Source organism: Falco rusticolus, chromosome 2, assembly GCF_015220075.1.
Source record: "Falco rusticolus isolate bFalRus1 chromosome 2, bFalRus1.pri, whole genome shotgun sequence".
Taxonomy (NCBI): domain Eukaryota; kingdom Metazoa; phylum Chordata; class Aves; order Falconiformes; family Falconidae; genus Falco; species Falco rusticolus.
Genome location: NC_051188.1, coordinates 55429673 through 55454189, shown reverse-complemented (window position 1 = coordinate 55454189; position 24517 = coordinate 55429673). Strand labels below are relative to the sequence as shown.

General features: G+C 41.8%; 1 protein-coding gene across 1 annotated transcript in view; it reads left to right on the top strand.

Annotated features, from left to right (window-relative positions):
- Positions 1-12109, top strand: part of ABCC4 (ATP binding cassette subfamily C member 4) — a 159757-nt gene extending 147648 nt beyond the window's left edge. Inside the window, exons 30-31 of the mRNA XM_037377169.1 lie at positions 2689-2823; positions 7631-12109. Of these exons, the coding sequence (XP_037233066.1) occupies positions 2689-2823; positions 7631-7738 (243 nt within the window). The 3' untranslated portion in view covers positions 7739-12109. The remainder of the gene's footprint in view (positions 1-2688; positions 2824-7630) is intronic.
- Positions 12110-24517: the final 12408 nt, after the last annotated feature.

The following is a 24517-nucleotide window of genomic DNA, read 5'->3' as shown; positions in this document are numbered from 1 at the left end:
AAGAAACACATTTAATGAACATACTTTTTGCTTTCCTTCCAAAGGAGTGGTTACATAATCTGGTGCTATGCTGAGGAAAACTTTACTTATTCAAGTCACCAGAGATGTCCTGTATTGTGGCACCCCAATTTAATTGTTACGTTGAACTATATCTGTTAAATAATTTTTTTACATTTTTTAAGAAGCTGTCTTTAGCTGTGACATACTGTAGTATATAAAAGATTGCTGTTAAAACTGTATTTGTAATTAATCCTTAAATACTCTGATCAAATGGGATAGGACTAAGTACACTGAAAAATCAACATGTGCGCAGGTGTACCTTTGCAGATGGAATACTGCATCCATTGTATATTAAATGACTATATATTATGCTCTGCAACATTACTAATATTTTAAAATTTTTCTATGAGCACTTTCTTCAGCTGTATATCAAACGTTATTGGAAATCGGTGGCAGAGGAAAATAGTAGTATAAGCAGAGTTCTCTAAAATACAAGCTTCTGAAAATAGCAAATAACTTTTTTTAGGTTTCTGTGCATACAGTTTATAAAACTATGTGTAATTACGCTGCTGTTGTTGTCTGAGTTATTTTCCATTGAAGTGTCATATACTCAATTGAACCAGATGCAAAAGAGTGGGCACCTTTCCCCTGGTGTTGGGTCCCTGGTATCAAACAAGTCGGCGGTGATCTTGGCAGTGTGTAATTTTCACACCAGTGCAGGCAAAGGGATCAGCTTGGCTATGCTACTTCATTGTGGGTTTTGTCATTAATGGGGGTCCAGGCTGCCTGGAGGTCTGCCAAGCCTTTGGCCATCAGCATTTTTGCATTTTCCTTTAATAATAAAGCAGTTTTCCTTTAAGCAGTTGCACAGGCAAAGTGCATGTTGGAAAGTTTCCTCACAGGACTTTGAATTTGTCTCCAAGCTTTTTGGAGCTTCTTCTTTCAAACAGAAGTTTGCAAACTATTTTTGTTATTTTGGAAGTTGTCCCCATAATACCTTTTATTAATTTCTTTCCTGAAATCAACAGCTCCAGTTTTTAGATTTTTTTTCTTTTTCTTTTTTTTCTTACAACTATGTACACCACAATTATGGTTTGGGTTATGAGTCCTTGAAGTCCCTCGTTGTGGCAATATCTTTTTCAATAGCATGCCATTTTTATTCAGCTTTTTATTTATATAAGGACAAAAATATTTTCTGAACTACTTTGTTTTTTCACATAAATTCTTTCTCTCTTTTTTTTTTAACTTTACTACTCCTACACATGGACTAAAGTATTGAACTTGTAGACTGGTACCCAAATCTCTTTCTTGAGTCAATACCATTAATTTATAAGCCAGTTAAGTATTTGAGTGCATTGCATTTGTCAATGTTGACTTTCCCCTGCTATTGTTTCTCATTTTCTTAGGCTATTTAGGTGTATCTGAATCTCCTCTGGTCTAGACTTACCTACTCATATTTGTGTCATTTGCAGGTTTGTCACTTTTCTGATAACTCCTTTTTCTGATGACTAACACATATGTAGCTACAGCATATGCCAGAATGATGCGATTCCCACCAGTTCCTACCTGTTCAGCCTTCCATTAAGAAAAATGCACTGTTTATTTCTAATCTCTGTTTTCTGTCCAGGTTCTTGAAAAACTCTTGTCCCTTGTAGCACAGCTATTTAGTTACACCAGATACCTTTCTGGAAATCCATATAAACCATTTCTCCTTTAGTTTTCTTGTGGTGCATTAAGAATTGTACCAGATTTGTGAGGTACAGTTCACTTTTGCTAAAATTGTGGAGAACAATTTCTGCCTGTGATCTGTGTCTTCTACTTGTATTTTAATGATTGTTTTACCTGAATTGTTGTCTTATCTCAAAATACATATGCTAGTCTAGAAGTTCCCTGAATGAGTTCCATAAGGCTTTGCAATATGGAAATGCAGGTTTTGGTACCATGCAGTCCTTAAATAGAGTCACTGGTATGAGAATTTTTTCTTAGAAGTTCAGTCAGGTTATTCTTAAGTTTTTCTGATATTTTTGGCTGTATATATTCTCTGTTACTTACTGACTTAATGCCTTTTTAATTTCTCTGTTGTTTTTTCCTTCTTCCTTCCTCTCTTTTGGGTACTTATGTCCTGGTGGCATCTCGTTGTTTTTTGTTTTTGTTTTTTTTTTTATGTAGAAAGAGTAGGTTCAGGGGTAAGTGTCTTTCTAATACGTAGTTGGTAGAAACTGATGCAAGAAACTGTTTATCTTTTCAGCAACACCCTCATTTTCTTTAATTACATCTTCACCTCCTCTAATCCAAAAGACCTACTTATTCTCCCTTAACCATCTTGGCGGTTATTGCGTGGTTTTTACCCACAGCTGTTTACTTCAGAGCCCGTTTTAGGCCTCTGTTTCTTTCTTACACAATGAATCTTATAATCTGCTTTGTTTAGTTTCACAAACATTGTATTTCCATATTCTGCATAACTTTGCATTGGATTCCTATAGGTGGAATGGCTGTAGGGCACTCTAAAATTGTACAACAGGTCTATAAACTGAAAAAGTGCTATGCTAGTTTGAAGAAGACGTGTTTCACTTCCAGGATACAAAATCTTAGCACTTGAAGTGCATACATTCCCCTCTTGCTTGTAGTGTCTTAACATTTGGTTTTGAATTTCTTATGTTAATATGTTGGTTTCTGCTGATTTAACAGGTTTTAGATGCAGGAAGACTGAAAGAATACGGTGAACCTTACATTTTGCTGCAAGAACAAGATGGTTTGTTTTACAAAATGGTGCAACAAGTGGGGAAGACTGAAGCGACTTCTCTGATTGAAACAGCAAAACAGGTAATTTTAGAAGAAGGGATGATTCAGTTTGTTTCTGCAGTTTGTTTATCTCAAGTTAGCATATTCCGTGTCACAGTAAGCCTTCCACTAAAGAATCTGTTGGCTTTGCAAGGCAAAACCATCATTTTCAGTGCTTTTTTTAGTGGAATATACACAGGCTTCCAAATAAGTGTATTTATATACCCTGAGTTGAAAGACTGTTTGGATTTCTTGCATCCTTCTGTATGTACACAAAACAGTAAGTGTAAATAATATATGACATACTCACCTGTGCTGGGCATGGATTGTAGAAAAACTTGCTGAAAAACATGTTAGGGCTGCACAGCCCAAAATTTATCTGTTATTTCTATATTTTTAAAAGGGCTCATCCAATTTTAGTTTGAGGTTCAGTACTTGTGCATTATATATGATCTCTGGGGATGTGATCACATTCTTGTACCCTTGCTTAGTTCTGCACATAGGATGAGCAGGGCTCAATTAAGGAGCAGCTGTTGAATGTTTTGTTGCCTCCTTGTTCCCTACAAGGCTCTGTGCCTGATTTACTGCTTACTATTCAAATCCTACTCTGAGTACAGAATTATTAATGTGATTGTGAGCATTCCTCTGGCAATCAAAGTGTTTAACAAACATCAATGGATTAATTTTCATAATATGCCTCTGAGGTGAGGCTATCTCATCTCCACTTTTCAGATGGAAAGCTGAAGCAAAGATAAGGAGATAAAAAAATGACCTGTGATTGAGGAACTCATTTTGACTAGCTTTTGGCTTGATTTCTTTTTTCTTGATAATTTACCACACAGGATGTCCAGAGCAAGGTTTTATTTCTCTCAGTGCCAATGAAGTTTCAGCACTGCTTCAGTTGAGAGTGGCAGTGCTCAGTTTGGCAGCAGCTTGCTTCAAGTCACGTAACTTTACTTGCAGCATGCGAGTAAGGCACTGGTACGAGGCAATTTACCAACCTAGGAGAACCTTTTCAAGACAAGAGACAGAGAGGTCTTACTTCTAGCCTTTATGCTGTGCTCTCCTCAAGTTGTTGGAGGTGTGGAGCAGAGCGATTCCAAACCGTTTCCTGGGGAAACAGGATGCCAATAAATAGGAAGCAACATGTAAAGACAGAAACCAAAATGGCAGACACCTGGATATTTCCTAGTAAAAATAGATGCATTTTCAGCAAGTTTGAAAAACATGAAAAAATGTGCAGTTGTGGAGGCTGCATGCTCATGCCTGGATGTTATTTTGCTGGACTTTCTGAAGATTAGGGAAGAGATTTCTGTGTCAATTCATATTCTTAGAATTTTTTTAGAGCTGCTGAAACCTTTTCTTTTTTTTCTTATAAAGAGTTTTTCAAGAGAAGTTCTGCAGCTCAGAGCGTACACTATAAATCCATGTCTGACACTGATTGCAGAACTAAGGAAACAGCTTTGTCCTTAGCTGGACTATGTAATGAGTCCTGCTGTCCTTCTCCATTGCTATACGATATAGCTTCTTATATTTCATTACTAGAAAGGATTGGTTAGCCATGTTTTTTATGGTGTGTATATGACAGTCTAGAGGTTTTATAAATGGTGTTTAAAAGGATAGATTGAAATTCATACAACCAGCATTTGTCTGTAAAGTGAAGGCCAGCTTCCTAAGCCTTGATCCTTGGAATGGCAAGGGGTAAGGCTATCCAGCTGTCCTAGAGACTTAGCCATCTCATTCTCTCTCTCCTTCCATCCCTGCAGCCCTCCCCAATTGCACAATTGCATTCAAAGATAATTCAAAATATATAAAAATAATTGCCTGATGTTACTTGCCCATATACTCATCTGCAGTTACCACATCAATGTTATGTGATTTTGTACAGGAAGGGAAGAGATCCAGGAACCAGTCTCTGCTGAAATGTGGTTTGATGAAAAAGTTTGCTAACTCCCAGGCTAGAAGGCAGATACAAGCTTTAGCATCTGCCAAGAATGCAAAGCATGGTGCTTATCCATGCTCAGCCCAAAAATAAGGGAATCAAGAGACTATATCTCCAGTCAGCAGCTACCCAGAAGCACAGCTATAGTTCCTTCTGTTGGAGGGACTGGGACATTAATTCAAGGGGTTTGTTATTGCCATCCCTTGTGCTTCATACATACTTTCAGAGAAGTTGCTTAGTCAGAATAGCTGATTCCAATGGCTTTTCTTTTTACCCTAGTAAGTCTGTTACATGTATTGCTGTTGGTTTCATACATTCCTGTTGTGGTTACTAAGAACTGTTTTTATGAAGAACAGCTTTTTTTCTGTTGTTGAAAAACAGCATGCTGCACATAAAAAGAAATGGTAATATGACATATATACATACTTTTCAAAAGGCATTACAGTGGGTTGCTAAGTAAAACGGTTTGGAATGTGGCCTTGCTTTGGCAATGACTATTTCATTTCTTGCATTTTGGACCTGAATCTTGTGCAGAACAAGCTTGTACCAAGAGCTTCTTTCAGTAAGGTGGGACTTCATATGCATTTTTTGGAATAGTATGGATTCTGCATATATCCTTTAAGGGCAAATGAAGTGGGACTACACATCTTAAACTGGAAGACTAACTTGGACATCTTTGAAGAAACCTTATTTTCAAAAAACTCTCATGGCCATCTTAGCTAAACATTGCAAGTTCAAGCTATTGCTGGAACCTTAGCTCAGGCTTCTGAACTGATCCAGCGCTGCTATTTGTCGGTCTCTCTTGGTCACTCGGTATCCCCATTTTTTGAGCAAATGTCAAAGAAAACAATGCAGGCGTAGCTCAAATTGGAGACCTCTGAGTATATGTTAACTAGCCCATGAGCCAGACTGCAATAGAATTGTGCTTAGCATGTGTTTTTGTCTTCGCTTAAAGAAGCTTTTAGGAGAAAATGCTATGGGAAAGTGAGAAACAGTCATCAGGCAGTTAAAAAGGAAAAGAAGTGCTCAGTTATTCAGATAAACAAAAGTGGGTGTATTCTCCGTGCTTTTGGCAGCATTGAGAGAGGCTTTTCCGCAAGGTTTGGTGGCATCAGGATAGGGCTGGTTCTCTGTCAATCAATTTTTGAGTACTTTGAGGGGAAAATAAGGGTTATTTTCTTTTATTTTAAAGCTATGACAGATGTGTAAATATTAAAATACTAGGTGTTATCTCACCTCAGTGATTACTTTTAAAAAGGTTGCAGCTCTGTTGGCAGTGGAAGAAACTTGTATAAAGAGTTGGGCATTTAATATCTTGAGGGATTGGGCTCAGGGGAAGAATTGCAATGAGACAGTTGAAAAGCAGCTGCCATTTCATTACGTCTCTCGTAATGTGCCAAGGTTTTCTATTAACTTTCCATTAGAAAAAAATTCGCATTCAAAAGCTGCATTAAAAGTATGCCAAAGTTTTGTTTTAAACCAGGAACGGGATGGGAATACACAACTGGGGCTGCTGTCTCCACAGCATGTGTGGAGGCAGGCGCCTGATTAACTTTCCTCTGTTGCATCTGATCGTGGCTGGTTACTGCGGAATGCCTCTTAGCAGGACTTCCAATTCTTTTGTTGATTCAAATCAGACCTTAATATTCTTTGAAACTTGTAAAGATGCATATATCCTGCGTTAGCATGTGTGCACAAAAGACTACAGTGGTACTTACAGGAATGTTTTTATAGAATTACTATTTCTTTTTTGTCCCGCATGTCTTATACGTGTATTCATATATATGAAAAGGACATTATTATCAAACAAACTGAACTTTGTTGACAACACTCAAATATAAATTGGAGAAATGTTTCATAAGCCATAGTCAAAGCAGTCTGACTATGAGACCTAACTCGTGACATGTGTCAGCTTCAGAAAGATAGTGTATTTTCTGTTTTTAAAGACTCAAACAAAAATTTTCACATTCTTCTTTGAAAAAATTGCATTTGAAGTCCTTTTTTCACCCAAACACATTTTTAGATAAGAGCACACAAGTCTTGACATTATTTCATTTTGTTATGCGCATCTGTCAGGGAACAGAGATATGATACAGCTACTAAAAACTGATGATTGTGGAACAGTGAAACTTGACAGCATTTCATTTCCTTTATGTTCTGATTATACATTTATCAGGAAACCTGTATCTCTTCTAGTTGAGCTAGAAATTGGTAGAATTCAGGAACTCAAAGGCTTGGCAAAGAACTGTCCTATTATTTGGTATCATCTTACATTTTAGAGAAGTTGCTTGGTTGAGTCATTGTTAAAGCTTTTGCTTCTTCTTTCATTATTGTGGTTCACTATCCAGAGATCACATTTCTATAGGCCCTATAACTGCTCTGCAGCACAAATTAAACGCTGGGATATTTCATACATGTACCTCGAAGTTTCAATGGTTGTCAATCATAGTTTGTAAAATATAGGGATTACAACCTGATATTAACATCCAAATCCATTGTGTTCATTTTATGTGTGAAAATGAGAAACCCTTGTGCAGACGCAAGATTTCACAGCTTCTTTGTCATCCTGTTTTTAATTTATCTCCATGTTTTGAGCTAGTAAAATGATTTTACTTATCAGTTTAATGTAAAGTGATAAAACGTATCTATTTATCTGAATTACCAGAATTTGAGTGAATCTACAGGTTGTGTGGGATTTTTCTCACGCTTTGTTATAATGTAAAATCGTATAGTAATTTTACTAATTTCTCAGTGACACACAGTTACTGAATGCCACTAACCTGAACTTCCTGTTGGGATTCCTTAAGGACATGTGTTTATCTCTGCTGTATTTATCTCCAGAAATTTTATTTGAAACTAAAAGGTGTTTGATGCATAATTACTCACAGAATCTGATATTTTTCCTAGGTGTACTTCAGCAAGAATTACCCAGAAGTTGTTCAGAATGGTCAACTTGCCACAGACTCCTCCTTGGATCCTTCCTCAGGATTATGCATAACTGAAACTGCACTGTGATTCCTAATAACCTTAACTGTTTTCCAGAGAATGTAAACCTGAGATCATCTAAACTCAGTGACAATGTTTGCAAATGTCAACAGGAGAGGAAAAGGAGGGGGCGATTCTTTGCACTGGACATCCTTCCTATTTAATACTAAGAAGAAAATTTTTACTGTCCCTCTTTCTTTAATTTCAGTGCAATATGTTTTCCTTTCCAACTAATTATGTTTGTATTGCTAAGGAAATTAGGCAGACTCAGTTTTTATTTGAAATTTTATTTAAAAAACAGGTGCAGGACACCTAACAGGTCTAGGGTGCATATTTGGAGCTTATTAACAAAAAAAAAAAAACCACAAAACAAAACAAACAAACAAACAAAAAATGTGTCCTTTTTCTCTTTTGGAAATCCTTTGAGAGCGAGCAAAACCAAAATTTTGTCTGTGCCACTTTAGAACAACAGCTATGTCTAAACAGCAGATTCAGTAGTGTACAACTTAGTGGTCTAGTGCAACTGTCTTTCTGCCTGTCATAAGTAGCTATGCAGGTTGTTAGAAAAAAAATTGAACGAGCCAAAACTGCGTTTTCTTTTTGATAGCAAAAAGTACTATATACTTATTTTTTTGATAAGTAATTCAAATAATGCTGTTCAAGATGAACGTAAATATTAGTTTTATTTTGCTAAAATCCAAATGCTGAAAAATCAGTCTCGATCTTCTATACTTTAGAAGGAAATTACCACATTTGCACTGAAGAAATATTTAAATAATTTAACATACATTCCTCTTTTTATCCGGCTTATCAAAGAAAAAAAGGTATTAAAATAACTTGAGGAAATGTTTGAATGACATGTCATTATACCTAAATACCATGTAGTACAAAGTTATCTTCAACACAACACATTGAAATGTATACATTATTTGCATTTATTGTGCCTTAATATTTGTGCCTTCAAGCCAAAGCTGTAACTGCAGGGTACACAACAAATTCATTAAATATATGTTAAAAATATGTAACCTTAGTATATTTAAAGTTTTGCATCAGGGGTTCTGTTGAACTTGAGCTGTTTGAAGTTACCGTCCTACCAGAATAGGTAGGAAAGTACAACCTGTAGTTTTGAATGGCTGTTGCTGATAGAGAAATGCAGTGAGAGAGAAAGGTTTGGTATTCGTAAGTTATGTCCTGATTCAGCAAAGCACTTTAACACAAAGGCACTATTCCCATTTTTATTTATTTTTTTTTAATCAAGCAAGTGCTGTGCTGCTTCAGATTTTTTCCTGTTTAGTGAGATACCTACTCTTTGAGGTCCAGTAGAAAGTAAATCTCTTCATCTTACTATTTAAAGGGCACAGTAGAGACTAAAAGGCAAAAGCTCTCTTCAGAACATGGAAAATACTGTGCTTTTTAAAAAATACTGAAGATACTTGCTATTACCTTCATAAGACAAATGTTATTTACACAGCGTTCACCCAGTGGTCTAAAAGTATAGCAAACACAAATGTATCTCCTTTCAAGCAGTTCTGCCAGCAAATAACCGATTCAAATACAAAATTACTCGCTGCTTGTCCAGAAGTCAAATGAAGCCAAAGCCTGTGCTTTAGCACAAGGGCTCATCTAGAAGGACTTTGTCTCCCAGTGGTGAGAGGCAGAATCCTCATTCCCGTGTTGCAGCACCTTCCCTGCCTTGAGGCTTGCCGTCCTGCCATGAGATCCCCAGGGGGAGGGGAGGACCTCTTACTAACTGCAGTGCCACCAGCCAGCTTCCCCTTGTAGCGGGGAGAACAACCATCAGGCATCCAGTTTTCTGGTAACATCCTCCTCCGTCGTTAGCAGGAAGTTACAAAATCAAATGCTCTTGTCCCTAGCTTGGTTTTGTCAGGTTCTGACAGTTCTTCTGTGGCGTGTAGCACCTTACACTGTAACAAATCCCACAGAGATCAGTGGAACTGAACTTCATGCAGTGATGCACAACATGAGGCTTGTGCTACATCTGGTGCTAAATAGCAGCCGGTCAGGGATGGCTACCTGTCCCCAAAGCCACGAGGCACAGATTGGCTCCTGTGAGCAGAACTTGTGGCTAATCCTTAGAGCACACCAGCCACATCCACTTTTCTGTATCACTTGGCCCTTGGCCTTCTCTGGGCTCATGCAGTCCACTTACGGACCTAGCACAAGATTATCATCTGGCATGTTTTGTTGTGGCTTCCTTTTCAATTCAAATTCTCTGAAATAAGGATAGGGCTGTTCTGCAGCTCAGTACAGTGGTGTTTGTACTGCACAGGAATGTGAAGACTTGGAGAAGTGTTTGAGCGCGTAAGTCACATGGGATAACACTGAGGGACTGTGTAGCATGAAGAAAGTTCAATCTTGCATGGTCTTGTCTGTAACTGCCTTTTTGGAAGGGATCCATGGTGTGAACCATGTCCGGACTCCGCTCAAGCTTTGTCATGGAGAGACGTGGCTGGAGTGGTCCAAAGCAGAGCTAGGGTGAGCTGACCAGTAAGGTAATGCAGACGCTTCGTGGAGCCTGGTGTCTGAGCTCATTTGTTTACCTTTTTTACTGAGCAGTGTGGACATATCCAGAGTCTAACTGTGTTTTACAATAGTGAATTATTTTTATTTCTAAATATTTAGTTCTTACAAGAGAGTAAATATGAAGTATAATACACTGAGACTTTTAAATACTCTAAGAGAACAGTATGTTCTCCTGACCATATACCTTGAGTTTATATTTTTTTATCAGAACCAGGGAGATATGCATGTGTAAACCAAGGGTATAATTACAGTTTTAGTTCATTTCAGCTCTGAAATGAATCTATGGTAAGTTACATTTCAGAGCAGAGCTCCAAAACGCTGGCTGCTGCAGACTCACTGGTATGAGACCCTGACAGATCTAGCTATCAGTCTATAAGCTAGAATTAATTTGATCCTGTAGCTTTTTGAATGCGCACAAAAATGTTAGGTATCTCTGAAAATGCTGATTCCACTTCTTTACATGTTTTGGCAGGACATTGCTAACTGCAGGTATCAAATATCAATACAAGAGAAAACAAATTTTTTACAGTGTCACACTTGAAAGCCACAAATTGCTGGGTAGAACAACTGATAGCAAGTCATTTATGTCTGTCGTTGGCATTATGTCATCTTTTTAGTTTAACAATAATGTTTTAATCTTGAAATTGTTTTTTAGGTTCTTTTGTTGGTTTTGTTGTTGATAGTTCTTTTGTTTAGATGACTGTTGGTTAAGATTGACTGACCCATTTGATTTCAGCTGAGTAAGAAAATGTGATGTACCTGAATGGCGAAACTCAGATCAGGGATGAGAAAGACCTTCCTTCGGTGAAAGTCTTGGTCTGTTGAATGGATGAATTATCTTTCCAGCAAGGTGTTTTATGTTTCCTTTTAAAGAAAAGTTCAAATAGTTCTATCCTTCCACTTTGAAAATGTTCATGCTTTACTGGGAAATAGTAAAGCTGATTACTATAAGCTACATTCCTTCCTGGGGATCTTGGAAAAAGAACTCAGTCTTCTGAGTTATTCAAGCCTTTTAAAATATTTCTTCACCATGAGGTGCCTTAATGTATTCCAGAGTCTTATTTCTAATAAACACAATTTTATACAGTAATACTGAAAATCATCAGTTACAGAACTGTTGTTTGTTTGGTGTAAAAGACCAGGAACAGCCTCTGCTTCTGATCTTAAGAATTGTTCTTCAGACATCCATTTTGGTGTATCTTTGCTCCATCCCTCCTCAAAAGGCCACTGGGAGAGTCAAAACCAACACACTTCTCAGCGATAGGTTATCTCATGTTTTGCTTATTTTAAGGGTAAAATTCTCTTGAGTGAACTGAACCAGAGCTCGTTTGCCAGATAGGCGTAATCTTCTGCAATTCCATTACTACTGCCCTTTGGAAGAGGAAGGACCTTCTTGTGACCAACATCAGTAATGCTGGTTACTTAAGGGGTAATGACTGTTTCTTTTAACCTTCCCAATACATGTTTAAAATAAGATTGCAGAGAGAATCAGAAAGGGACGAAAGAACCAAACGTTACAGAATTTTTCCTGGAAATGCTGCTTTTTGTGTTAATCTGACCTTTTGGAATATCTCACTTTAAAGTTTGCCTGTTTGTTGCAGGGGGAGGCGGGGAGAGAAAGAGTTGAAATCACTTATTTCCTGTCATGGTGATGAGCATCTGGCAGAAGAATGTGGCTTCCTATATATGTTTTACATTGTGTAACAACGCACTGCTTTTTCATCATTTTAACTCTGGTTGTGTTTTGGTTTGGTTTTTGCATTTATGTAATTTGATTTTGGTATTGCTATGGAATGATTTATTTTGTTGATGTTCACGTGACAACTCCTGTCATACAATAAAAGGTGTTTCTCAGAAGCACGCCGAAGTCTGTCATCATTGCAAATGTGTAAGTAAAGGCAGAAATGCCAGCTGGAGCTGAGTCAGATAGCGCCTGAAGTCCCCAAACACCTCTTGGTGGCATCGCCAACTCCCAAGAGCTGAAAATCCTCCATTTGGAGGTACAACACAAGATAACACATTCCAGCTTGGGTTTACTGGTGGATCTGTGATCTGAGATCTCTCAGACCGTGCTAGCAAATTTTTTTGCTTCAATGACAAGGGCTATAAAGTAATCCAAATAGCTTTTTAAAACCTGTGACGGAAGGACCACTGCAGTTGCACAAGTGCAAGGCTGGATATAGTCTCTGCCTCAAGCAGCTAGCAAGCTCAGTGGACTGGGCAGCTGAAAGGTGGAAGGTTAATGGATGCGGAAGCGAAATGGGTTAGCAGCACAACTCCAAAATCTGGTGTCAGCTCTCAATCCTGTACTTCTGTCTGATGAGTTTGTTGTTTAATTTTAACAAGGCATTTTGAAACTGCTCATTTTTGAAAACTGCGTAAAGTTTCTCCCTGTGTCTACCAACTGTCTCAGGCACTTAAATCTACTGTTTTGATGCAGGTTTTTAGTACAAGATGAATTTGTCAGTAATCCCCCAGTGCAGCAAATTCCAGGACCTGATGCAATACAAACTGTAATCTGTCCTTTTATAACATAATGCTGGAATATGTGTTAAAAAATTATGATGTTTCTACCAAAAGTCTACCTCACAACCACCGTGCAGCTATCTTGATTGCCTGTAAGTGAATTTGGCATAGGTTGTCGCAGCACAAGTCACTTACAGTATGTGCAGTACCCTCCTGGAGCACGCACTTGCTGAATATGTGTGCTCCCATGTTAATGCAGCAATTCTCTCTTGGAAATAGGTGAGGTAGATTTCTTTGCTTGCCTTAAAGAGAGCTGCTGATAAATAGCAAAGCCAAAGATGTGTTTTATGAATTTTACCACAAAACAAGAATGAATTTCATAAAGTCAGTGTATGAAAGTGGTGCATGGATTTGGAATAATGTATAAAAAATTAGGGCCATGCTCTGACCTCTGCGATCAAGTTTCCACTGTCTGCACCTCGGCACCACTTGACTCCCAAAATTGCCTGGAATCAATAGCCTTTTTAAGATACATAATTTGAGATACAAAATTCCCTGTGGATCTTAGCCGCAGATCCAACACATGCTCATAACAATAACCTTGAGAAGAAACAGGAAGGAGTTAGTCCCACTGACATTCAGGAGCCAGGGCACATCCTACTCCAAGTTACTGGAGGGGATCAGCAGGGTATTTGGATCATACCTGCTTTCTTCAAACACAGTGGAGTTAAAAGCCGCATCAGAGCTCTTGAACATCTCCCGCATGGGATACCCTGTTTTTTTAGAGCACGCATTTGGGAAGCAGGAGTTGGGGGTTGCAGGCTTTCCTTGGCCTGAGCTGTTTGAGTCTTCCCATCTTCTGCATCGCCACAGCATAGTATTTAGGATGTTTTTGATGGGCATATTCACTGTGAATGAATGACGTGGGGGATTGTTTCCTCCAGGACAAAGGAAATCCCAGGTTCGGGTCCCAGTTCCATGGGTATTTATGCATTTTATTCAATGATTGTCAGTAGAAACACCAGGAGGAGCTGGGGATGCTACCCCAGGGCTCTCGTGTCAGCATGGCTGGGGTCTCATGGGCAGCAGGATCTATTTTCCTGTATTCACTCGTGCTCTCCTGCCCCAGCTGGGCAGTGATGGCTGAGACTGCAGCTCCCACAGCACACAGGCCTGCTGTTTGTAGTCGGTGCTTTAGCTGTTGGGCAGCTCTACAAAAGCAAACATGCTTCTCCTGCCTCCCCCAGGACCCTGTTGCCCTCAGCACTGTCACTGCCGTGTGGACCGCTGCTTTGGATGAGGTGCTCTCTGTACCCAGCTATTCCTACTGCAGCTGCTCCTTGTGCAACATATGGGCAGAGAGTCTCCCTATAGACCAAGCTTTACCATAGAATCAATAAAGCTCCTAACAGAAAAGCTCTGAAATCCTAGCTGGAGCATCTGCATGGACTATACTCAGAGAACAAGCTCCCAGTTTATGCAGTTTAAATCACTGTGTTGGAGCCAAGGGGTTGTGTATCAGTTGGTCACTCTTAGCATCTGAATTTGATGCCCTAAGTACAGCGGGTGGATCATGTCAGGCATGAGAGGCTTATGGAAGAGCTATGGTGCTTTTTTGGCTTTTTTTTTTCCTTTTATGCCTTTTTTTTCTTTTTAGTTTTGGAGACTTGCTATGGGAAATTAAAGTGGGGTGGGACAGTGAAAAATAGTTCCCTTTGTTTAATTCCAGTAAGCTTTGTACCTCACAGTTGAAGCACAGATAGCAAATAAAGGCAGGGGTTATTTATCCTGAGTAGCCTGAAGAAAGTAAATCTTGCTAGTGTTCGTGCCAGTTGACATTCTTCATGGAGCTCTGTATTTTGCAGGAAAGGACCATAATTACCTTGTGGCATTAAATTGAGTTGGGTGGGAAATGCAGCCTCAGATTTATTACTCAAAGTTTCATTGTCAACAAGAGCTTGCTCTTGAACATTACAGGCCCAGACTGTCTTTTTAACATAAATGCCAGGCATGAATAGGGCAAGTGAGTGCTGTTGAACTGTCTCTTGAAAACATTGCCAGGATACCAAAAAAGAGGATTTCACTCCCCTCCCTGCCCAGCTGAGAGTATTTTTGCTCATTCTGCACCAGCAAGGAGATGGCATTGTATCAAAAGGCAGCCCTGCGAGGAACAGGGAGTTGGATGCGATGATCCTTATGGATCCCTTCCAACTTGAGAGAGTCTACGATTCTATATGGACCACTCTGTGTTTTGGTTGATTTAACATGTATGCACTTCTGCAGAGTGGCGGTTTCCGCGACTGGAGTTGTGCAAGTAATTCACCATGAGTCATTCATGCAGTGAATTAAGTGCTTCTTCCCACAACCAGGTCATCTCCTGACAGTCATTCCTTCTTTTTTTTTTTTTTTTTAATTACTGAACAAATCCTTTTGCAATTACTTTTAAGCATTCTGTGTAGATCACACTTTTATGTATGTGATTAATGTTTATTGATTTTTTTTTGAGTCATTCATAACAGATCAGAGAAACTACATAGTATTGTCTCTATATCTGTTGGTGTAAATGTCCGTACCTGTGAATTTAATTTTCTGTTTTTATCTGGTTTTGGGTATGCATGCGTATGTTCATTTCAGTGAGTATCCGTGTCAATAAAGCTAGATATACTGGAATGGCATGTCACATCACGCATACACATCGACACAGAAGGGAAGAGAATCCACATTTTTCAAATAGTTTTATGGGAAAGTCTCTGCTGCCATTTCTAGCAGCGAATGATAGAGATCATCACGGCCTTGGGAGAAAGGGAAGGTGCCTCTGCACATGCCAAGAGAACACAAAGAGCAGTGAGTTGCCTACACTCAGCTGGGACAGAGCAGGGCTGGAAGGAGTCTTCCTGCACTGGTTTTACTTGCTTAGGTTCTTTGTGCATTTCTGCACTTGTAAGAAGTTGCAACAGACACTGTGCAGAACCAGTTCTCATTGCTGAAAGCAGAAAGTGAAAGGCCAAGTGCTGCTGGTAAGCAAGAGCAGATGTTTATCCTGTGCCAGGCATGGCCAAAGCCTGTTCCCCTCAGGTGTTTTCCTTAGGAGCATGCTGGCTGACTGTGCCTCTGCCCCTTTGGAGTAATAGGGCTTATTCTGGAAGAGAAAGAGGAGCCCTCTGAAAAAGAGAAATTTCTAGGCAGAGCTTCCTTGAGTGTGAAGGAAGCAACGGTGAGGTTTCCCTCAGAGGTTTCTGTCCTGCAGAAAAGAAGTTGTTCTTTTCCCCTCTTTTCAAGGTGCGTGCTGGAGCGATGGCCCGTGGAGCTCCTGGGTGCTCTGCAAGAAAGGTGTAACAGCCCACAGTTCTCACCAGGACCTCCTAATGGGTTGCTTAATTGGCTAATGGAGATGCCTTTGCTGCAGCCTAATGAATGAGTGCAACAATTACTTTAGAGAGACGTGTAGATCTCTGGGAGATGAATTTACTGGGCTGCCAAAAGAAATGGGCAGCAAACCAGTCGGAGCTGCTGGTGCTGTTGTCACAGATTTACCAGAAAGGCTGCTTTTTCTTCTAGCTTGGGTGGTTTATTTTTTCCCCAAGGAGCGATTATCAGGTCATCCTTTCCCTGGAACTGATACTGAGGCAAATTTCTATCAGATATTGCTACGTATAATGTGCCTTTTCGTGACTTCTCCTTGGTGGATGAGAGCTGCCAAGCTCACACGATATTTAAGCCCTGTTACTGTAATTGTGGCTACTGTTGTTTGTAGCTGTTCAGGGTTTTCATTTGCCCATCCTGAGGGGACTGTAATAGACTGGCCCCTGCTGTTAAATTGTTTGCATAATTCCTTTTTTCTTTTCTTTTCTTTTCCTTTCTTTTCTTTCTTTTCTTTTCTTTTTTTTGACTGGGAAAGTTGATCTTACGCTGGGAGAAATATCTGCCATGGTAGAGTTTTAACACCTAATCGTATCATAATTGAGTGAATCAAGCTGAGTGTGTCCCTCTTCTCTAATCCATTGCCTTGAAGTTGAGGAAAGTGCTTGATTTCCCACTTTGATTTATCTGGACAGCCCTTAATCCCGAATTTTAGTGAGAAGCTGATTTATTGTCAGCATCAGGGAGGGGACATTAATTCCCTGTCTGCCACCCAGCGTGCCCGCTTGGAAAGAAAGAAACCTCCTCTGCTGTAGGTAGGATCAAAACCAAAGGGTATAAACTGAAGTCCATATGTTTGGGCAGCTTGTCTGGAAAACTCAGCTCTCCTGCCACTTAACCATGGAATTGCCTGGAAACCCTAGAATTGCCTGACTCTTTACCTTGGAACTTATCCAGGTGCCCAGAGACATGCGCCATAGGGTCTCCAGAGCTGCCAAGACCAGGCGGCCTGGTGCCTCATGCCATCTAAGCCTCTCTGGCATGGAGAAAACAAGTATTTTAATTTGTTTAGGGGCTTGGCAAGCCCTGCTAACCACACCTGGCACCTCCCCATGCAACGCTGGGGCAGCTCCAGCTCCAGAAGGTGGGCACAGAGCGAGTGGGAGAGGGGCAAAGAGGGGCCCTGCCTGCTGCAGCCTGGGAAAGTGCCCTCAGGGGCCAGGGGACCCTCTGCACCCACTGCAGTGACACCTTGCTGGAAGCCTTTCCTAGAGTCATGGTGCGAAGGAGAGAGGCAGTTGGATGCCACGACCCACAGTCAGCGTGCAGACCTCCTTGGATCACAAACATCAGGGGAGTGAGGAGGGAGCCGGGGCTCCCTGCTCCCTGGGGATGGGTCTCCGAGCGAGGTTTCGAGGTTTTGGCATCAGGCACGTCCTCCCTGCTCGCTCTCCCCTGCCACCCCCACCAACCCCCACCATCCTGGGCCTGACATTCCTGGCTGCAGAGCGCTGCGGTGTCACAGCAGGGCTGGGGGAGGATCCCCCGCCCAAGGTCGCCTGGTTGGGGCGCTGTCATGGGGTGTGGGAGATGCAGGTTTGACCCCTCGGGCTGAGGCGGGAGAGGAACCCAGGCCTCCCACTTCCTCAGCATATACTTTGAATACCGAGGCATTATATAATAAAAGCTATCACCACCTTTTCTTCTTCCTGCTTTGTTTTCAAAAAGACTGATCTGTGTGGAGTCTTTTGAAAGAGAGGGCGTAGGTACGAATCTCCAGGAGAAGATTTCAGACAATGGATCCCAAGCAGACAGGATTGCCTCACTCCAGCCTCAAGGGGCTTTTAGTGCAAGACAGAACTGCAGATACACCCTTGTCCTCCGCTTTTCCTGTTGCCTGAATGTGAGCAGCTGCATGCTCCCTCCAAGAAGAACCCACCAAACCCTGCCAGCTCTGTAGTGTTCAGCTCTGAAGCACCCACCTTTAGCCATCAACCACGTAGGGAGTCTGAGTGCAGCTCATAAGCTGCTGGAGGCCAGATCACCTAAAAGTCAGGGATTTCAGTGCCCAGACTTCTCCCGAATCTAACCTTAATTTCTCTACTTAAGTCAGCTTGTCAAACCCAGATGAAATGACTTGCTTCTCTGAAAAAAATACTGGGGATAGATGTTATGTCAAGCAGGATGTGCTTGTATAATTGCATAAGCAGGTAAGACAATTTTTGTTGCTTTGAAACCTTTAGAAGACTTTAGATTTCTACAAGACGCCACAAGTATTCTTAGTCGTTGCACTCTGTGAAGGCTCATTCAAACTGTCTGGGCAGTCAGTTCTGATGTAGCTCTCTGGCTAGCTGGAAAAGCCCAGACAGTCCCAGATGTCTCTTTGATGCTGAATCACACAAAGATTCAAGTTTCCATTGCTCTGATCAAGCAAAATGCCCCCTGCCCTAACTGAGGGGGAAGAAGTTTCTGCCTCCCAAAGCATAAATGTGTTGCATGTGGTGCCTATTAATCAATGGAGTTCAGTCTGGATCAGCATCAGCTCTTATAACTCATACTCAGTGGTGAGCTTATGCAAATCCATATATCCCTCTATATATGTATGTCTCTCTCTTCATGATATTTGAAAAGTCATGGCAGTCAAGTGAAGTCCCTGGTGACCGGAAAAAGGGAAACATTGCACCCATTTTTCAAAAGGGTAGAAAGGAGGACCCTGGGAACTACCAGCCTGTCAGCCTCACCTCTGTGCCTGGAAAGATCATGGAACAGATCCTCCAATAAGCTATACTAAGGCACATGGAGGATAGGGAGGTGATTCAACAGAGCCAGCATGGTTTCACCAAAGGCAATTCATGCCTGACCAACCTAGCAGCCTTCTATGATGGAGTGACTACATAAGTGGACAAGGGAAAAGCTATGGATGTCACCTATCTGGACTTCTGTAAGGCCTTTGACAAGGTCCCCCACAACATCCTTCCTTCTAAATTGGAGAGGTAGGGATTTGGTGGGTAGACTGTTCAGTGGATGAGGAATTGTTTGGATGGTCACATCTAGAGCATAGTGGTCAACAGCTCAATGTCCAGATGGAGATCGGTGACAAGTGGTGTCCCTCAGGTGTCCTTATTGGGACCAGTACTGTTCAATATCTTCATCAATGGCATAGACAGTGGGATTAAGTGTACCCTCAGCAAATTTGCAGATGACGCCAAGCTGAGTGGTACAGTTGACACACCTGAGGGAAGGGATGCCATCCAGAGGGACCTGGACAAGCTCGAGAAGTGCACCTGTGTGAATGTCATGAGGTTCAACAAGGCCAAGTACAAGATCCTGTACATGGGCCAAGGCAACCCACAGTATCAATACAGAGAAGGACTTCGGGGTACTGGTGGTTGAAAAGCTGGACATGAGCTGACAATGTGCTCTTGCAGCCCAGAAGGCCAACCAAATCCTGGGTTGCATCAAAAGAAGCATGCCCAGCAGGTCGAGGGAGGTGATTCTCCCCCTCTGCTCTGTTCTGGTGAGACCCCACCTGGAATACTGCATTCAGCTCTGGAGTCCTCAGCACAGGAAAGACATGGACCTCTTGGACTGGGTCCAGAGAAGGGCCACAAAGACCATCGGAGGGCTGCAGCACATCTCCTATGAAGACAGGCTGAGAGAGTCGGGGTGGTTTACCCTGGAGAAGAGAAGGCTCTGGAAAGACCTTATTGCAGCCTTTCAGTACTTAAAAGGAGCTTCTAAGAAAGATGGGGACAAACTTTTTAGCAGGGCTTGTTGCAGTAGGACAAGGGGTAATCGTTTTAAGATAAAACATGGTAGTTTTAGCCTAGGTGTAGCGAAGGCATTTTTTGCTCAGAGAGGTTGTAGATGCTCCATCCCTAGAAACATTTAAGGTCGGGCTGGACAGGGCTTTGAGCAACCTGATTTAGTTGAAGATGTCCCTGCTTATTGTAGGGGCATTGGACTTGATGACCTTTAAAGGTCCCTTCCAACCCAAACTATTATATGATTCTATGAAATAAAGTTTATGCAAATGCAGTTTTGTAGTCTTGTAAATTTTGTGTGTAACCTGTTTTTAAAACATTCCATCTATGGATATCTATTATTTCCCTCTCATTTTCTAGGCAGAAACCTCACTCCAGAGGGGAGGCAGCCAGCTCAGCAGTAGAGTCTTCACGAAAGATAAAAGTGTGTGGCCTACTGCAGCAGATACCGCAAACCGAAGGAGTTCAGGCAACCAACATGAAGAAAGGATGTCACTGTCCTTGCCACACTTTTGTCAAGAGAACTCCCCAAAGGATGGCAAAGACCCCCTTGAGCCCCTTCATTCATATCTTCATTACCTTAAATTGCCAGTGGAGCAATCATCAGCATCTGATTGGGTTTGTTTTCAGCCATGCTGGTTCCCTTCTCTCTTCTCCGTAAGCACATTTCAGTGTTGATCTCTACTATGTAAGGGACACCAGCTCTGGTAGAGGGGATCAAGGCTTCCTCCACTCTTGGAAACAGTCAAGAAAGCTGAAAGGTGTTACACAGAAACCTTTCCCAGCATGATCTGAAGGGCTAGTGTACATTTGAGGAAGTCCAACTGCAGTAGAAATGGTTGATTACTCTGGGCCTGGACTGACTGCCCAGATATGATTCTTTGTGGACCCTCAGGTAGTTTTTGCCAGGTGCTGTGATGAGATGCTGCTCTGATACCATCAGGAGATGCTCATCACAGTGAAATAAAAGAAAGAAGGTATTATAGAGGATCATTTCAATACCTGACACTCTTACACTTGCCTAATTGTATTTGTTCATTAAGATAAGGATCAGCATTCAGCTTCTCCTACATTTAGGTCAGCCTTCCAGTACATTTGCACTTGCAAGGGAGAGCTGCTTTAATGAGGGATAATGAAACCTGCTATGCATTGCGTCATAACTTCTGTGTTAATATCATTTACATATGATAAAATGCAAATAGTATTGACCGTCAATGCACAATCATGCTTAATCCTCTAAGCCCACACACATGTGCTAAAACTAATCTCGCTAACAGTAAACAAAATATACATTTGTGCCTCTCTCCATCCTCCTGAGAACATTCATTCTGCCTAAACTACAAGGTGCATCAGCTCTACCCACATGGCCAAGGACTCTGACTCCAGTAGGCACCCTCACTCCCTGTTGGCAGTTGACAGAAACATGACAGTGCCATGAGACCTTACTGTAATCAGCGCTGTGTTAAACAGACCCATGCTCTGTATATAGGCTTTTGGAGGGCATTTCTAATGCGTAACTCCAGGTCACTCCCCCAATGCACTTTGTGTGCCCAGGGCCTGCTTGTCCATCCTCTGCAGGCACACTGAATTTTGCAATGGGCTGCTCAGCTAAAAGGTAGCAAGTAGAGATGCTCAAACGCTTCTTCTTTTGGGATTTGTACTGGTAGAAGGGTACCAGCGTACTCTTTCTTAAGTCTGGGTTTTGGATCTGGAATGAAGTACAAAAGGCAAGATATGGAGCTGCAGCGGGGTCAGTTAGTGACTAATCATCTTCAGTGAATAAATCTTCCCTGGCGGTTAAATGGGCCCACATGTATTTTAAGAAATGCAGATTAAGCACACAGTGGAAGTTAAATATATTTAATTGTAATTCTGTTGAGGGACGTTCAGCTCACAGTGTCAGAATAACCGAACCACTTGCAGGTATCTTAATACCATGCGGGTGTTCATATTTCTCTGAGAAAATCTTCGGGTTGCACTGCTATTTAAGAGTGCTGTCTCCAAACTGTATGATTTTAGGGACTTTCGGCATCTCTGGTTCCCTGAGAGGTGTGATACGTTTTTTAATCAACTTTTCTTACTCTTTGAATGCAAACAAACTGGCATTAGTTCAGGACTGATGAAGGATCCTCTTTGGAAATTTCTCCTCAGCCTTATGAAACACGGGATTGCAGCAACGATTTCCTATTTCTCAGTGCAATCGGCAAAACACTGCCTTGGGTTTTAATGATCCAGAAAAATGCAACAGGCAGCAGTTGTCTGGAGAAACCAAAGAGCTGTGTAGGACATGATCCCTGGGGAGGTGTCCCACCGGTGAGGAAACCCTGAGGAGCAGCTGAACAAGCTCAGTATCTTTCAAAGGCACTTTTCTCCTTTGATTACATAGGCTTTTATTTCAAGAGGGCTGCTTCATGAAGCTAGTAAAATTTAGCTTCACAATGCCTACCAGCGAGTCTCACCGTGGACAATCAAAGACTTAGCAAGTGAGGTTTGCTCTCCGGAGAAGGGAAGTGTCCCAGCCTTTGTCAGTAGCTGAGCCTGATCTTCACAAAGTTGATCAGAGAGTGCTCAGCACTGACTACAGATGCGCCCCTTAGACACTTCTTTGCCCATTCGAAGCTGGGGAATATATCCCTGTGCCTACTTGTAATCACTTTATACTCCCACAGCAGTAATAAAGTGAAAACATCTTTATTGAATATCTGTGAAAGCAGATGTTATTCAGCTTTTGTTGTGTTTTCAGTACCTCAGCAGCTGGAAAGAGGCATGTGTGCCAGCAGTGCATGTTAGAAAGCAGAGGCCGTACATCCAAGGTACAAAAGAGCACAAGTGCCAGGAAAGCATCTCCTCCGAGCAGGCTGGGCAGCCCACCGCGGTGCCTGAGTCAGAGACCTGAGGAGACATGAGGAATCACAGCAGCCGAACACAGGCTCCTCCTAGCTGGCCGGTGTACTCAGTTTGAGGATTATGCACTGCAGATCCTTGCTCTGATACCTTCACTTAGGCAAAACCTTGGCCCCATTCGCTCCGGCAAAGTCAGACTTGGGTGAATCAGCCTCCCCCAGACCATGCAGCCTGATTCACGTGCTAGGAATCCAGCCTCTCCTTATTGCAGAATAACCACCATAAGCTCAGCGGTAGAGTCGCCTTTAGCATCAGCTCTGCAAGCATTTTCGTATACAAACCACCAGGGTGAAACCATGGCCCTTTTGAACCCTGGCTGGCGAGAGTGCGCCCTGCATTACTCCAACTGGCAGAATTTGTAAGAATGAGGCTGCGGACACAGGGGGTGAGCCTGTGCTCCTAAAAAAAAGGGTGTGGAGGTTTTGTCTACACCAGTAAGTTTAGAGGGTTTGAGCTCTGTGCTGTGACTGGGCACGCTTTGAATTGGGTGTACCCCCTGGCATGGCTTTGGCTAACACGCTCCCAGGCAGCGCAGGGTGTAGCGTGCCCAGGCTCTGCTCTTCAGGGGCTGTACGGACGAGGCCAAGCATTTTGGAGGGGATAGAGTGTTTACCCGTGCACCTGCAAATTGTGCATGACATAAAAAGCATTTGCCATCCTGGTGCTGGAAACCTCTTTCACGTCTGGTAATGTGTGTGCGAACATACACTAGACTGTGAGGCATGGACATGTGATACATGCATGCATGTATATAGACAGAAACATAAATGTGTATACATGCACATATGCATGCATACACTGCACTTTTATGCAATACCCAATTTAAATGCTGTAATTACCTTTACTGCAGACTAAGAGTCATGGCCTCCTGTCATGGCTTTTTGTTTTTTTTGAGAAGGTAGACCAACCCATGCCAGCTTTAATGGGACTCCCTTTCTGAGCATCAGTGGGCTTCAGTGCCCTCAGCACAACAATTTCAGGAGATGGTTTTTCCCCCAGCGAGACTGGGGTGAATAATCGTAGTGCTACAGTACCTCTGCGTTTCGTTTCTGACCAGAGCAGGGTCGCTAAAGCCTAGCTCCAGCTTCCCCTCCCATCATTGCACCATCATATCCCAGGCACATGATTTTGTTACCTGCCTTTTGTGTAATTCTCTGGACTCCTCTCCAGCAAAGACTCACTTACAGACAAAGAAAGCTAACATGCTATTTGCCAAAATACTCATGGATGAGAAAATTAACACACACACACACCCCTCCTTTTTTGTTGTTGCCATGGTCACAGGAAAGGAATTAAAGCATCAAAGCCTTCCATTTCCTGATGATGGATTAAGGAAATCATTAAATTGTCTTATAAAAAGGAAGGTTGTGTCTCTGCAATTAATGTTAGAGGGCCCTTCACGAAGGGAATTTCAGCCTCCTGGGCAGAGAAGGCTAAAGGATCTGCTTATATACCAGCTTAGATAGATGGGGCTGCTATGGGGGTCTGTGCTGTACCTCCTGCCTTCATTAGTCACTGCAGATAGGATTTGGCTGCCTAGGCAGTGGTTTCTTTGGGGCACAGGATTAACAATTCAAGCTCTCCTATAAATTAAGCCCTCTCCTTCATCCATTTTTTTTATACTCCAACCCATGATCTCTCAGGATTTTTCCATTGCAGTATGAGGAAGAGAAAACTTAAGAAAAAAACTGCTTCTACTTACACATAGTTGTTTTTGATATATTCCTACTCATCCCTTACCCTGCTTTTCTGGCTCTCTAGCATCCAGTGT